The sequence below is a fragment of the Microchirus variegatus genome, assembly GCF_963457635.1.
Source record: "Microchirus variegatus genome assembly, chromosome: 4".
Classification (NCBI taxonomy): Eukaryota; Metazoa; Chordata; class Actinopteri; order Pleuronectiformes; family Soleidae; genus Microchirus; species Microchirus variegatus.
The window spans coordinates 4,871,078-4,888,185 of NC_139805.1; the positions used below are offsets into that span (position 1 = coordinate 4,871,078).

The following is a 17,108-nucleotide window of genomic DNA, read 5'->3' on the forward strand; positions in this document are numbered from 1 at the left end:
TGTTTATTTGAAATGAATTCACTGATAACAATGGTACAGCCAATTTTTTTTGTAGATCAGTCTTTTAGTTCAGTGCAGGATTGGTTCCTCAAATGACCTGGCAACCTCGAGTCTTTGGGGAAGGGGGGGGGGGGGGGGGGTGCAACGCTCGCTCGCCAATATTTTTAATTTGCACTAGAGCATTTAATCCAGTTAAATTGAACAAACCTGCCCTGGTAGATCCTGGATTAGTGTGTGGGTTATTGAAGAGAGACTTGTGATACTCCACTCATTCATTACTAACACCATCACTACCATTACTAACTCCCTCCACTCCTCACTCTTCTCTGCTTCTTCCAGTCCGGTTGTGATTGTTAAGATAATGACGGTCGGACCTACTGACACTTTACACACACACACACACACACACGCATACACACACTGCGTCAGTGTCCTAACCCTCAGTCACTGCTGCCTGTTTCCAGGTCTTGGAGTGACACGGAGAACTTCTACTCCAACGACCGCAGCATCCTGACGCTGTCACCCATCGAGGCCACCCACTGCTGACCCCACTGACTGTATGACTGACGCACACAGAGACTGGACAGGAGTCATAATCACCTCCTCCTGCTGCCATTTTATGAACCTACTTCAGCTTTTACTCAGCTGCAGCTTGATGCACTGCAGAATTGTCGCATCGTTTGAAACCAAAGGACTTGGCTGGTCGCTGTAGCCTGCTCGTTCTTTTTTTTTTTTTTTGTCCCTCGATAGTAACGGTTGACGCCAGGTCGAAAGCATCCAACACGAAAGGAAAATGGAAACATGAAGTGCAGTGTGTGTGACTCGGTGCAACTCGAAGCACACCGATCTGTGGACACACCGGCTCTAGAAAATACCCAGTCAGCGTCTCTGTAGCTGCAGTTATTTGACGACTCTCGCTAGAAAACAGGATATCTGAACTGTTTAGATTCACCACGGTTTAAGAAAACGCTTCAAGAAGCCATGTCGAGTCAGAAGTGGAACTCCTCTGAACTCTGAGGTCAGACTAGAATAATGAATTCTGTCACACAGTTATTTCTCATCTTAAGTAGTTTGCACACGTATTTCTTCCCTTGCAGCTGACCTTGTGAAGCTTATTTGAAGATTAATTGTCATGAGTTATCACACCCCACCACAAGCGTAAAGCTTTGCCCCCCCCCCCCCCGAGGACTGTAACCCAAAACCACGTCGACTTTCCTCACAGAGGTGTTTCTTTCACGACACCACACCCACACGAGGATCGTCAGTGTAGCATACGGACAGAAGCTCAGCAGAGTCTGGAAAACATCTCATCCCTTCGATCTGCCGCTGATAGAACTGCACGTTCGTGTCTCGTTCAGATTGAAAAGGGAGAAATCTGGAAACCTTTCATCACAATCATCTCATTTCCTTTACACCTACAGTTTCCCCCCCTCACTGCTTCAATCATCTCTACTGTTGTACCAAAGACCAAAGGATTCTGACTGGAGTAAAAAAAATGGGCGGAAAAATTTTTTATTTTTCTGCTCGATTGTACAGAAGCTTATATTGTTGTTAAGAAGACAATTATTACGATTGTTCGTTGCTGCGTTCTCGTCATGACTGTTCAGACCCCTTTCTCCCTCAGTGCTCAGCACTGGAGTAGGACAGATGGGGTCTGTTTAAAAAGCCATACATTTTCAAGAGGTTATACTATTGTGTGAGATAATTGAAGGTACTTTACGTTTTGCAGACGCTTTTTTGAGCCTGTGGTTACTTTGTACTCGTTCCCCTCCTCCAACGCCATCTCTCATTCAGCCCAGTTAACACAGAGGTGTGAGGGATATTTTTGAGGTCATAGAGAAGTCCTAATTATATTTCGGAAATAAAAAAGACGTGTTCAAACGAGAGCAAGAGGTGGCGATGACACGTTTCACGTGTCACGGCTGAGACACGCTGACCCAGACAGAATCAGAATGTCTCTACTCGTACAGAGATGGATTTGTCAAACGGATAATGATTCAGCTTCAGCAGAGATGAAGAGAAAAAAGCAGAACGTTTGCACAAGTCACACATATATCGAGATCACCTCGTCTTTCTTTTTGTTTGTTTTTTGTCATCAAAATCATATCTCCATGTTTTTTTGTTTGTTTTTTTTCTCTTTAAATGTTAAGTTGTTGCCCTGTGTGTTTCATTGTGTGCGACAGCCATGTTGTGTTTGGAGGAAGTTTGGTACTTGGCGTTGTTGTTGTTGTTATAAGGTGCGGTGTTTCTCTCCGATGTGTGTTTGTGTGTTAGCGTTCCATTCCTCAACAAAAGTCTCAAGCGGGGAAGAAAAAAAAAAAAAAAAAAACTAGGGAAAAGATGTGGTGTCACGCTGAAACCTTCAAAGACAACTGTTTTAAACTTGACATCCAGACAAACACATGGGAAACACACACACAGGATGTTTCTGTTTTGTTTTGAAGTTCAATTGTCTGTAAACTCTTTGATAATTTTTGAGTGATTTTCTTGTTTATTTTCAGTACGGTACATGTTGTTGAAAACGCTTTATATATATTCTGTCTGTTCACACAGGTGATGATGTCTATTTATTATTGCTGTATGTCCTCTTTCTGTGTTCCATCCCTTCTTGCATATCGATACATCTGTGGATGCTGTAGCTTGGAAACGATGCAGCGACTCCGTAGGATGTTTATACTTGATCTCGGTTACGTCTTCGGAACGCATGTCTAAACTCTGTACGTTTGATTTTTGAAGGCGGCGTGTGACGTCCGCGTCACGCCCGACAGTGCCGTTTGCCAGTTTTCCAACATTTACGCAGAAAAAGTAACTTTTCATTTTAACCATTTAAACCTCATGTTTGATATTAAATGTCTACTTCAATGCACCTTTGATACCTTTTGTTATCCGTTCCATGTTTGTGCTTTCGTCATCTTCAGGACCACCTGAGCAGCCTGTAAAGTCGGTGATGTCATCTGGACCAAAAAATGATTTAGGGCTGCATCTAAAGATTATTATTATTATTATTTTCAATAATAATTATAATGTTGGAGTCCTTGTTTGGTCTGTAATAAAGATGTCAGAAACTGTTGATGATCTTTTTCCACAAACCATAGTGATTCAGCCGTATTCATTACTTTGTTACACGGAGCAAAGAAACCAGAAAATGTTCACATTTCAGAAGCTGGAAAATCAGAGAAACTTGTTTTAATTATTTAAAGAAAACACTCAAAATAGTTTGATTAATATTAGAGCCGAAACGATTAATCGATTATTAATCAATTACTAAATTAATCGCCAACTATTTGATAATTGGTTTGAAGCTTTTTTCATGATTAAAACAAGATTTCTGATTGTTTTTGCTTCTTAAATGTGAATATTTTCTTTGTTTCTTTGCTCCACATAACAAAGAAATCATTAAAAGTGACTCATTTTGGTTTGTGGACAAAACAAGACTTTCAAGAACATCGTCATTTCCAGGTTTGACAAACACTGATCAACGTTTTTTTTTAACATTTTGGGACATTTTCTGGACCAAACAATTCATCGAGAAAACAATCGACGGATTAATCGATTACAAAAATAATCGTTAGTTGCAGCTCTCATTAATATTCTAATTACCCTTGCAGCCCTAAAATGTCATGTTTTTTAAAATTAAAAAAAAATCACAGAATCTGAAAGGTGGGAAGTTGCATTATGGGAAATGTAGGATTCAGCATTATTTGAACTTTGGGGAAAAACAATGAAATTAAATACAGGAGAGTTCAACTGCACAAGTCAAAAAGGCTGATTCTCATCCTTCCCATAATGAATCAATTCTAGTATATTTTTACAACACTAAATGTTTTCTGTTCAAGGAACGTTTCATACTGTATATTCCTTCAGATCAGTCTCAACATAATGTGATCATATCATATATGACTACCTGTGAAAGAGTTATCGATGGCTGTCACTGTTTTCCTGAGCTTCAATCAGTTTTTTTTCTCTGTGTAATGACTTCATCGTAAGAGGAAAAAACTGTCGTTCTTGTTCTGCCTTCAGTGGAGAATTTGTCAGGATTTTTCAGTGTGAAAAATGTCCTCGCTTCAGCTGCAGTGGGAGGAAAAGTGACGAATAAGAGGGATAATTACAGTGCGAGTGAAATACTGCTTCATAAAAACAGTACAGTAAAAAAATGTGTTGATTTATCCTTTACATTTTAAAAGTAACTTCATTTTAGTCCCTTTTTATATGCTGTAATTTACAATTAATCTACTTAAAACACCTTAAACAACACTTAAAATCATTAATAAGTCCATACGAGTTTTCTTTAAAGCATAATTAAGACATTTATATTTACTTTTAAGACGCTTATTGGCTCATATTAGATACTTGTACCCGGATTATTTACTTGTCTAATTTGTCTAATGCATGGTCATTAAAACATATAAACGTCTTTATATAAAAGTCTTAACAAGTTTCTTGTAAATGCCAATAAGGTTACTGATTTTAATTACCACTTATATATATACACAATATCTTATTATTCAGGTTTATGACGGGGATATAAACTGTTTAAAGTCCCTTTATCGCCCCTTGTGGACGAGTAATTACAAATACACTGCGGTCCTGATTTGACCTAGTGTTTGTCCCTAGTTTTACACACACACACACACACAGAAAAGGAGAGACAATGTGAGATAAAAGGTTTTTTTTTTTCTCCAGGACTTTAGCAAGTTTCATGTTAATGACATTCAAGATGCAAGGAGAACTGTTGGTGGAGCATGAATGTTCAACATCTGAGGAACAATGAGAGGCGTGTGGAGGTGTTTGGCTGTGGTCACGTCCACACCACGGTCACAGAACAAGACGTAAAAAAACCATCACACAATCACAGAACCAGGTCTGGTAAATAAAGGAAAGAAAGTAAAAGTTATTATCATAAATGAAACCAAACAAAAACAAGAAGAGGAGAAATGACGCCATCATTGTTTTCCCACAGTCTTTGTCATCTACAAGTACAAGTTACCAGAAAATGACTTAAAAAAGTCTTAAAGTATATGACATTTACTGTACTTAAGTATCAAAAGTAATTTCCTGATATAAAATGTACTTCTACAAAAGTGGAAGGGCGAGTTGTCTTTTACCTGAGGAGGGTGTGAGTTCAATTCCTGGCTCTGCTAGTCTATATGTGTCCTTGAGCAAGACACTTGTACCCCATGTTGCAGCATGTGGTCTGTATGAATAAGTGAAAACTGCTGTGTCAAGTCTAGAAAAGCTCTATATAAATACAGACCATAATACCAACTCTTCTTCTTCTGATTTTATTTGGTAGTAACGAGTAACAAAGACAGTTAGAGGAAATGTAGTGGAGTAAAAGTGGCTGGAAATATAAATAACAAAGTACAGATATGTGAATGCTGTACTAAGTTTTTGTATTTTGTTACATTACAACACTGAAACTAACAAAGCACTTACTACAATAATGATGCTCTTGTGAACACTTACATGGACTCATTGATGTTTAAAAGCAGTTTAAAAGCAGCTTATGTTCATAAGAATTAATTGTTAAACTTTATTATGAGAACCTCGAACTAATCATGTGACAGTTTCATTAAGTCATAATTAGGATCATGAGTCAGTGAGTCAGTCTGCACTGAATCATCCAGACCATAATGTTATCACAGACCGACATAAGAAAGAAAAACACGACTAAGTCCACACAGAGAGATGGAGACACTTGTGATGTGTGGATGCAGCGCTGATCTCAGCTCAGAGGAGGTGACAGAGGAGACATCTGCAGTGCTCCTCCTCCTCCTGCTGCTCCTCCTCCTCCTCCTCCTCCTGCTCCTGCTGCTGCTCCTGCTGCCCCCTTGTGCTCAAACACGGAAACCCAAAAACGTCATACTATACTATGTAGTACGTCATATTATACTATGTCGTCCAAAATGTGACCATTTTTTGAAAAAAAAATTTGGTCCAAAATTTGACAAAAACGACATACTGTACTATGTCGTCCAAAATTAGAGAATTTTTTTGAAAAACATCTTTTTGGTCCAAAACTTGACATAAATGTCATACTATACTATGTAGTACGTCATATTATACTATGTTGTCCAAAATGTGACCATTTTTTGAAAAAAAAGATTTGGTCCAAAATTTGACAGAAACGACATACTATACTATGTCGTCCAAAATTAGAGAATATTTTTGAAAAACATCTTTTTGGTCCAAAATTTGACAGAAACGACATACTATACTATGTCGTCCAAAATTAGAGAATTTTTTTGAAAAACATCTTTTTGGTCCAAAACTTGACAAAAACGTCATACTATACTATCTAGTACGTCATACTATACTATGTAGTATGTCATACAATACTATGTCGTCCAAAATGTGACAATTTTTTGAAAAAAAAATTGGGTCAAAATTTTGACAAAAACGACATACTATACTATGTCGTCCAAAATTGGACAATTTTTTTGAAATACATCTTTTTGGTCCAAAACTTGACAAAACCGTCATACTACACTATGTAGTACGTCATATTATTCTATGTTGTCCAAAATGTGACCATTTTTTGTAAAAAAAAATTTGGTCCAAAATTTGACAAAAACGACATACTATACTATGTTGTCCAAAATTTGACCATTTTTTGAAAAAAAAATTTGGTCCAAAATTTGACAAAAACGTCAAACTTTACTATTTAGTACGTCATACTATACTATGTCCTCCAAAATCTGTCCATTTTGTGAAAAAAAATTTGTTCCAAAATTTGACAAAAACGACATACTATACTATGTCGTCCAAAATTGGAAAATTTTTTAAAGACATCTTTTTGGTCCAAAACTTGACAAAAAAGTCATACTATACTATGTAGTACGTCATATTATACTATGTTGTCCAAAATGTGACCATTTTTTGAAAAAAAAGATTTGGTCCAAAATTTGACAAAAACGACATACTACACTATGTAGTACGTCATATTATACTATGTCTCCAAAATGTGACAATTTTTTGAAAAAAAAATATGGTCCAAAATTTGACAAAAACGACATACTATACTATGTCGTCCAGAATTGGACAATTTTTTTGAAAAACATTTTTTTGGTCCAAAACTTGACAAAAACGTCAAACTTTACTATGTAGTACGTCATACTATACTATGTCCTCCAAAATCTGTCCATTTTGTGAAAAAAAATTTGGTCCAAAATTTGACAAAAACGACATACTATACTATGTCCTCCAAAATCTGTCCATTTTGTGAAAAAAAATTTGGTCCAAAATTTGACAAAAACGACATACTATACTATGTCGTCCAGAATTGGACAATTTTTTTGAAAAACATTTTTTTGGTCCAAAACTTGACAAAAACGTCAAACTTTACTATTTAGTACGTCATACTATACTATGTCCTCCAAAATCTGTCCATTTTGTGAAAAAAAATTTGGTCCAAAATTTGACAAAAACGACATACTATACTATGTCGTCCAAAATTGGAAAAAATTTTAAAGACATCTTTTTGGTCCAAAACTTGACAAAAAAGTCATACTATACTATGTAGTACGTCATATTATACTATGTTGTCCAAAATGTGACCATTTTTTGAAAAAAAAATTTGGTCCAAAATTTGACAAAAACGACATACTACACTATGTAGTACGTCATACTATACTATGTCCTCCAAAATCTGTCCATTTTGTGAAAAAAAATTTGGTCCAAAATTTGACAAAAACGACAAACTATACTATGTCGTCCAAAATTGGAAACATTTTTAAAGACATCTTTCTGGTCCAAAACTTGACAAAAAAGTCATACTATACTATGTAGTACGTCATATTATACTATGTTGTCCAAAATGTGACCATTTTTTGAAAAAAAAATTTAGTCCAAAATTTGACAAAGACTACATACTATACTATGTCGTCCAAAATTGGACAATTTTTTTGAAAGACATCTTTTTGGACCAAAACTTGACAAAAAAGTCATACTATACTATGTAGTACGTCATATTATACTATGTTGTCCAAAATTTGACCATTTTTTGAAAAAAAAATTTGGTCCAAAATTTGACAAAAAACGACATACTATATCCTATGTCGTCCAGAATTGGACCATTTTTTTTTAAAAACATTTTTTTGGTCCAAAACTTGACAAAAACGTCAAACTTTACTATGTAGTACGTCATACTATACTATGTCCTCCAAAATCTGTCCATTTTGTGAAAAAAAATTTGGTCCAAAATTTGACAAAAACGACATACTATACTATGTCCTCCAAAATCTGTCCATTTTCTGAAAAAAAATTTGGTCCAAAATTTGACAAAAACGTCAAACTTTACTATTTAGTACGTCATACTATACTATGTCCTCCAAAATCTGTCCATTTTGTGAAAAAAAATTTGTTCCAAAATTTGACAAAAACGACATACTATACTATGTCGTCCAAAATTGGAAAAATTTTTAAAGACATCTTTTTGGTCCAAAACTTGACAAAAAAGTCATACTATACTATGTAGTATGTCATATTATACTATGTTGTCCAAAATGTGACCATTTTTTGAAAAAAAAGATTTGGTCCAAAATTTGACAAAAACGACATACTACACTATGTAGTACGTCATATTATACTATGTCTCCAAAATGTGACAATTTTTTGAAAAAAAAATATGGTCCAAAATTTGACAAAAACGACATACTATACTATGTCGTCCAGAATTGGACAATTTTTTTGAAAAACATTTTTTTGGTCCAAAACTTGACAAAAACGTCAAACTTTACTATGTAGTACGTCATACTATACTATGTCCTCCAAAATCTGTCCATTTTGTGAAAAAAAATTTGGTCCAAAATTTGACAAAAACGACAAACTATACTATGTCCTCCAAAATCTGTCCATTTTGTGAAAAAAAAATATGGTCCAAAATTTGACAAAAACGACATACTATACTATGTCGTCCAGAATTGGACAATTTTTTTGAAAAACATTTTTTTGGTCCAAAACTTGACAAAAACGTCAAACTTTACTATGTAGTACGTCATACTATACTATGTCCTCCAAAATCTGTCCATTTTGTGAAAAAAAATTTGGTCCAAAATTTGACAAAAACCACATACTATACTATGTCGTCCAAAATTGGAAACATTTTTAAAGACATCTTTTTGGTCCAAAACTTGACAAAAAAGTCATACTATACTATGTAGTACGTCATATTATACTATGTTGTCCAAAATGTGACCATTTTTTGAAAAAAAAATTTGGTCCAAAATTTGACAAAAACGACATACTATACTATGTCGTCCAAAATTGGACAATTTTTTTGAAAGACATCTTTTTGGTCCAAAACTTGACAAAAAAGTCATACTATAATATGTAGTACGTCACATTTTACTGTTGTCCAAAATTTGACAATTTTTTGGAAAAAAAATTTGGTCCAAAATTTGACAAAAACGACATACTATACTATGTCGTCCAAAATTGGACAATTTTTTTGAAAAACATTTTTTTGGTCCAAAACTTGACAAAAACGTGAAACTTTACTATTTAGTACGTCATACTATACTATGTTGTCCAAAATCTGTCCATTTTGTGAAAAAAAATTTGGTCCAAAATTTGACAAAAACGACATACTATACTATGTCGTCCAAAATTGGAAAATTTTTAAAGACATCTTTTTGGTCCAAAACTTGACAAAAAAGTCATACTATACTATGTAGTACGTCATATTATACTATGTTGTCCAAAATGTGACCATTTTTTGAAAAAAAAATTTGGTCCAAAATTTGACAAAAACGACATACTATACTATGTCGTCCAAAATTGGACAATTTTTTTGAAAGACATCTTTTTGGTCCAAAACTTGACAAAAAAGTCATACTATAATATGTAGTACGTCACATTTTACTGTTGTCCAAAATTTGACAATTTTTTGGAAAAAAAATTTGGTCCAAAATTTGACAAAAACGACATACTATACTATGTCGTCCAAAATTGGACAATTTTTTTGAAAAACATTTTTTTGGTCCAAAACTTGACAAAAACGTGAAACTTTACTATTTAGTACGTCATACTATACTATGTTGTCCAAAATCTGTCCATTTTGTGAAAAAAAATTTGGTCCAAAATTTGACAAAAACGACATACTATACTATGTCGTCCAAAATTGGAAAATTTTTAAAGACATCTTTTTGGTCCAAAACTTGACAAAAAAGTCATACTATACTATGTAGTACGTCATATTATACTATGTTGTCCAAAATGTGACCATTTTTTGAAAAAAAAATTTGGTCCAAAATTTGACAAAAACGACATACTATACTATGTCGTCCAAAATTGGACAATTTTTTTGAAAGACATCTTTTTGGTCCAAAACTTGACAAAAAAGTCATACTATAATATGTAGTACGTCATATTTTACTATGTTGTCCAAAATTTGACAATTTTTTGGAAAAAAAATTTGGTCCAAAATTTGACAAAAACGACATACTATACTATGTCGTCCAAAATTGGACAATTTTTTTGAAAGACATCTTTTTGGTCCAAAACTTGACAAAAACGTCAAACTTTACTATGTAGTACGTCATACTATACTATGTCGTCCAAAATCTGTCCATTTTGTGAAAAAAAATTTGGTCCAAAATTTGACAAAAACGACATACTATACTATGTCGTCCAAAATTGGAAAAAATTTTAAAGACATCTTTTTGGTCCAAAACTTGACAAAAAAGTCATACTATACTATGTAGTACGTCATATTATACTATGTTGTCCAAAATGTGACCATTTTTTGAAAAAAAAATTTGGTCCAAAATTTGACAAAAACTACATACTATACTATGTCGTCCAAAATTGGACAATTTTTTAAAGACATCTTTTTGGTCCAAAACTTGACAAAAAAGTCATACTATACTATGTAGTACGTCATATTATACTATGTTGTCCAAAATTTGACAATTTTTTGAAAAAAAAATTTGGTCCAAAATTTGACAAAAACGACATACTATACTATGTCGTCCAGAATTGGACAATTTTTTTGAAAAACATTTTTTTGGTCCAAAACTTGACAAAAACGTCAAACTTTACTATGTAGTACGTCATACTATACTATGTCCTCCAAAATCTGTCCATTTTGTGAAAAAAAATTTGGTCCAAAATTTGACAAAAACGACATACTATACTATGTCGTCCAAAATTGGACAATTTTTTTGAAAGACATCTTTTTGGTCCAAAACTTGACAAAAAAGTCATACTATAATATGTAGTACGTCACATTTTACTGTTGTCCAAAATTTGACAATTTTTTGGAAAAAAAATTTGGTCCAAAATTTGACAAAAACGACATACTATACTATGTCGTCCAAAATTGGACAATTTTTTTGAAAAACATTGTTTTGGTCCAAAACTTGACAAAAACGTGAAACTTTACTATTTAGTACGTCATACTATACTATGTCCTCCAAAATCTGTCCATTTTGTGAAAAAAAATTTGGTCCAAAATTTGACAAAAACGACATACTATACTATGTCGTCCAAAATTGGAAAATTTTTAAAGACATCTTTTTGGTCCAAAACTTGACAAAAAAGTCATACTATACTATGTAGTACGTCATATTATACTATGTTGTCCAAAATGTGACCATTTTTTGAAAAAAGAATTTGGTCCAAAATTTGACAAAAACGACATACTATACTATGTCGTCCAAAATTGGACAATTTTTTTGAAAGACATCTTTTTGGTCCAAAACTTGACAAAAAAGTCATACTATAATATGTAGTACGTCATATTTTACTGTTGTCCAAAATTTGACAATTTTTTGGAAAAAAAATTTGGTCCAAAATTTGACAAAAACGACATACTATACTATGTCGTCCAAAATTGGACAATTTTTTTGAAAAACATTGTTTTGGTCCAAAACTTGACAAAAACGTGAAACTTTACTATTTAGTACGTCATACTATACTATGTCCTCCAAAATCTGTCCATTTTGTGAAAAAAAATTTGGTCCAAAATTTGACAAAAACGACATACTATACTATGTCGTCCAAAATTGGAAAATTTTTAAAGACATCTTTTTGGTCCAAAACTTGACAAAAAAGTCATACTATACTATGTAGTACGTCATATTATACTATGTTGTCCAAAATGTGACCATTTTTTGAAAAAAGAATTTGGTCCAAAATTTGACAAAAACGACATACTATACTATGTCGTCCAAAATTGGACAATTTTTTTGAAAGACATCTTTTTGGTCCAAAACTTGACAAAAAAGTCATACTATAATATGTAGTACGTCATATTTTACTATGTTGTCCAAAATTTGACAATTTTTTGGAAAAAAAATTTGGTCCAAAATTTGACAAAAACGACATACTATACTATGTCGTCCAAAATTGGACAATTTTTTTGAAAGACATCTTTTTGGTCCAAAACTTGACAAAAACGTCAAACTTTACTATGTAGTACGTCATACTATACTATGTCGTCCAAAATCTGTCCATTTTGTGAAAAAAAATTTGGTCCAAAATTTGACAAAAACGACATACTATACTATGTCGTCCAAAATTGGAAAAATTTTTAAAGACATCTTTTTGGTCCAAAACTTGACAAAAAAGTCATACTATACTATGTAGTACGTCATATTATACTATGTTGTCCAAAATGTGACCATTTTTTGAAAAAAAAATTTGGTCCAAAATTTGACAAAAACTACATACTATACTATGTCGTCCAAAATTGGACAATTTTTTTGAAAGACATCTTTTTGGTCCAAAACTTGACAAAAAAGTCATACTATACTATGTAGTACGTCATATTATACTATGTTGTCCAAAATGTGACCATTTTTTGAAAAAAAAATTTGGTCCAAAATTTGACAAAAACGACATACTATACTATGTCGTCCAAAATTGGACAATTTTTTTGAAAGACATCTTTTTGGTCCAAAACTTGACAAAAACGTCATACTACACTATGTAGTACGTCATATTATACTATGTCTCCAAAATGTGACCATTTTTTGAAAAAAAAATATGGTCCAAAATTTGACAAAAAAGTCATACTATACTATGTAGTACGTCATATTATACTATGTTGTCCAAAATGTGACCATTTTTTGAAAAAAGAATTTGGTCCAAAATTTGACAGAAACGACATACTATACTATGTCGTCCAAAATTGGAGAAATTTTTTTGAAAAACATTTTTTTGGTCCAAAACTTGACAAAAACGTCATACTATACTATGTAGTACATCATACTAATGTAAACATCCAAAATGTTTGTCATTTTCTGAAGTCTGGTTATATAACCATCAACACGGACTTTGTCCATCTACCTGTATTCCAGACACTCATTCTCACTCATAGCATGGCTACCAGCAGGGCAGAAGGAAAAGGAAATTATTTTAACCATTTCATAAAAGAATTAATTGTTAAACTTATTATGAGAACCTCGACTAATCATGTGACAGTTTCATTAAGTCATAATTAGGATCATGAGTCATTGAGTCAGTCTGCACTGAATCATCCAGACCATAATGTTATCACAGACCGACATAAGAAAGAAAAACATGACTAAGTCCTCGCAGAGAGATGGAGACACTTGTGATGTGTGGATGCAGCGCTGATCTCAGCTCAGAGGAGGTGACAGAGGAGACATCTGCAGTGCTCCTCCTCCTCCTGCTGCTCCTCCTCCTCCTCCTGCTCCTCCTCCTCCTTCTGCTCCTCCTCCTGCTCCTGCTGCTGCTCCTGCTGCCCCCTTGTGCTCACACACAGAAACCCAACGTGCCCAAAATAAAGCAACATTATGGCTGAAGTAATCAAACTGATGGAGATTCACAGGCAACACATTTTAACAGCTATATAACGACACCTTGAATTATTTTCAAAATGTATTCATATTTTTCTTAATCAATCGATTGCTTTGTTCCAGAAAATGTATTAAAAGCCACCGATCTGTGTTTTCCCAAAACGATAAAAAAAAACGACAATGTTCTTGTGTCCCAAATGATTCGGTTGTATTGATTTATTTTCTCATTGTTATGCGAAGCAAGAAAACAGAACATATAATTTGAGAAGCTGAAAATGTGTTTTTACTTTTTTACGTTTGTGCAGAAAACTGTTGTTTGAAATGTTTTAGAAGATGAAGTTTTTACAGCTGCAGGTTTTAGGTCTATCTCCAGAACCAGGATATTACTCAGCCACATCATTTAAAAAAAGATCATGACATATTTTAGAACAGTAGATGATGACGCTGTCTTACATCAGAAGCACTGTCCTCCTTTATCCTGATCTCAGGGACGTTTTTCCTGGCTCTTTTCCCCCTGGTGTCTGCACCATCTTTGTCTTTAAACTCCTCCAGTGAGCAGAGCTTTGTTTTTTCACCATCAATCCCTGCAGTGATGGAGGTGACGTCAGTGCAGAGATGCTCCGAGAACAACTTTAGAAACCTGAATCAAATTATACTTGCCATGATTAAATCTGCTTAAAATGGTGACCGTAAATTCAAATGTCATCCCAGAATGTTCCATGACTCAGCAAAGATCAGCCGGGGCTCGACGCTGCAGATCATCCCCACGTCAGAGGGCTTTTTCCTTCCTCTCCTGTTTCCTTCACATCACTCCTCTGTCTGTCCATAAATATGTGATGTTTATGAAGTTCTATTTACACAATAAAAGCACTTTTTTTTTTTTTTTTTCAAGCGAAACATTTGAGATTAGTGTGACTTCATTTGTGTGAGAGAAGAAATTAATCCAGTTAATTTACATCATGTAATTAAACAGAAATTTCATTTAACAAATAAATGATTCAAACTGAATCATTTCGGTTAAACAAAACACGTTCGACATCATCATCACTTCCTGGTTTCAGGAAACACTGATCAACACTTTCTGACACTTTTTAGACCAAACATCACATTTTTATTCATGAAGAAAACCAACGACTATGAGAATAATCATTAGTTACAGCCCTATTTAAACATTACAACATTAAAACAGCTTTTGTTGAGGGACAGCTATTTAAATCTTGTAACTGTTTTGACCCAGTTTGTAGGAATTGGTGACATAATACTATAAATACAGGAAAAAAAACAGCAAAGAAACAATTAGTAAGAATTAACAGCTCAATGGAAACAATTTGTTTTAGATTTTTAATGATTTTTTTGGGAAACTTTACCCATGCAGTAATATCACAACTATTTTGACATTTTATTATTCAAAAAGGCTACAGTAAAATAACTTGAAAATGATCATACAAGTAGTTGAGACCATGTAGAACAAGAATCAGGTGGAGCTCATAGACTTGTCATGATTTCTTTTGAAAAATTCCCATCCCATGCAGTCATATCAAAACACTAAAAAAATGCCTACTTTGGCATGTTATTCAAAAATGCTACAATCAAATAACCAGAACTGTAAAGGTTGTGAACTTGCAGGACCACACAGGCTGTGGAATTTGAAGGTCAGGAAGTTTAAAGCAACCTTTACAGTTCCTGACCTTTGAAGTTAAGGTCGCCGACTACAAAGGTCATAAATATGAGCAATTTCATTTGATATGCACATTTTGTTTTTCTTAAATCTCAAAATGTATATTTTTTTGCTCAAAAACGGGACATTTAACTTTTTACAAATGTAGAGTCACACATGGTTAGAGATGTGACCACAGTGTGAGAGGCTGGAGGAGTGGGAGTAAAGTATTGTTTGTAGTGGCTATGTCTGTCTGTTTGTGCTTCCACACTTGCACAATATGACCAACAGAGGCCGCCAGAGGCTTGTTGCCATCTCTGATTGCCTTGTTTTTGGACATTGAAACAAAAACTCAACATACTTACTTTAAATATATTGTATACTGTTCAAATGTCAAATGTAACGCACACAATCTGGTGTTCATTCATAACTGCAGTGTTTTGTTGTTTTGTTTTTAAATCAAACTTTTTGCTTTTCTTCATTTTTCAAATTGATAATACAATATTTTAACATGCAGTACATTGTAAATAACTGCCAGCTATTGAAAGTTATTCTGGAAAAATGGGCAAAAGCACTAAAGTCATTAAGACATTTTCTGGTTTTATGGTTAAAATAAGCAAAAAAAAATATGATAGACATTTTGAGGCTTAGGTTTTAAAGGGTTAAATTGCTGCCAAACCTGTAATTCCAATAAAACATAAGTCTCAGGGTCAAGGTTCTCATGGTGTTACTTCAAGAGCTCAATATTTTCTCAGGTGGTTCAAAAAGAACCGCTAACTTGACCCTGATCCTGCAAAACACATTTTCAATATTATTAGATATTAGAATGATTTTTCTTTTACATTTTTTTTTTGCCAATTATAAGAGACGAGAGTTATTGAAAGTTTTGAAGTATTGAAGTTAAATCACAGAAGGACAAACCTGCAGTGATGAAAACAACCTCTTTGACGGAGGTAAGAATATATATATATAAATATATCATATAGGAGACAAACACAGTGATATTTGAGAAGTGAAATAAAGTTTATATAATTTACAGAAAGTCTGCAAGAATTATTTAAACAAAATTAGGCATGTGCATAAGTTTAGGCACCACAAAAGAAACATTTTGTGCATCCTCCTTTTGCAGAAATAAAAGCCTCTAAACACGTCCTATAGCTTCCAATTAGAGTCTGGATTCTGGATGAAGGTATTTTGGACCATTCTTCTTTACAAAACATCTCCAGTTCAGTCAGGTTTGATGGTTTCCGAGCATGGACAGTCCGCTTTAAATCACACCACAAATGTTCAATAATATTCAGGTCTGGGGACTGAGATGGCCATTCCAGAACGTTGTATTTGTTCCTCTGCATGAACGCCTTAGTAGATTTTGAGCAGTGTTTAGGGTCGTTGTCTTGTTGAAAGATCCAGCCCCGACACAACTTCAGCTTTGTCACTGATTCTTGGACATTGTTCTCCAGAATCTGCTGATATTGAGTGGAATCCATGTGACCCCAACTTTAACAAGATTTCCAGTCCCTGCACTGGCCTCACAGCCCCACAGCATGATGGAACCACCACCACATTTTACTGTAGGTAGTAAGTGTTTTTCTTGGAATGCTGTGTTCTTTTTCCACCATGCATAACGCTACTTGTTTTGCCCAAATAACTCTATTTTAGTTTCATCAGTCCACAGCACCTTATTCCAA

The 17,108-nt window shown here is 34.0% G+C and overlaps 1 protein-coding gene across 1 annotated transcript in view; it reads left to right on the top strand.

Moving 5' to 3' along the window:
• atp11b (ATPase phospholipid transporting 11B) overlaps positions 1-546 on the top strand; it is a gene marked incomplete at its 3' end in the record, with an annotated part of 50,634 nt that extends 50,088 nt beyond the window's left edge. The window contains exon 30 of the mRNA XM_083887738.1: positions 465-546. Within this exon, the coding sequence (XP_083743864.1) occupies positions 465-546 (82 nt within the window). The remainder of the gene's footprint in view (positions 1-464) is intronic.
• Positions 547-17,108: the final 16,562 nt, after the last annotated feature.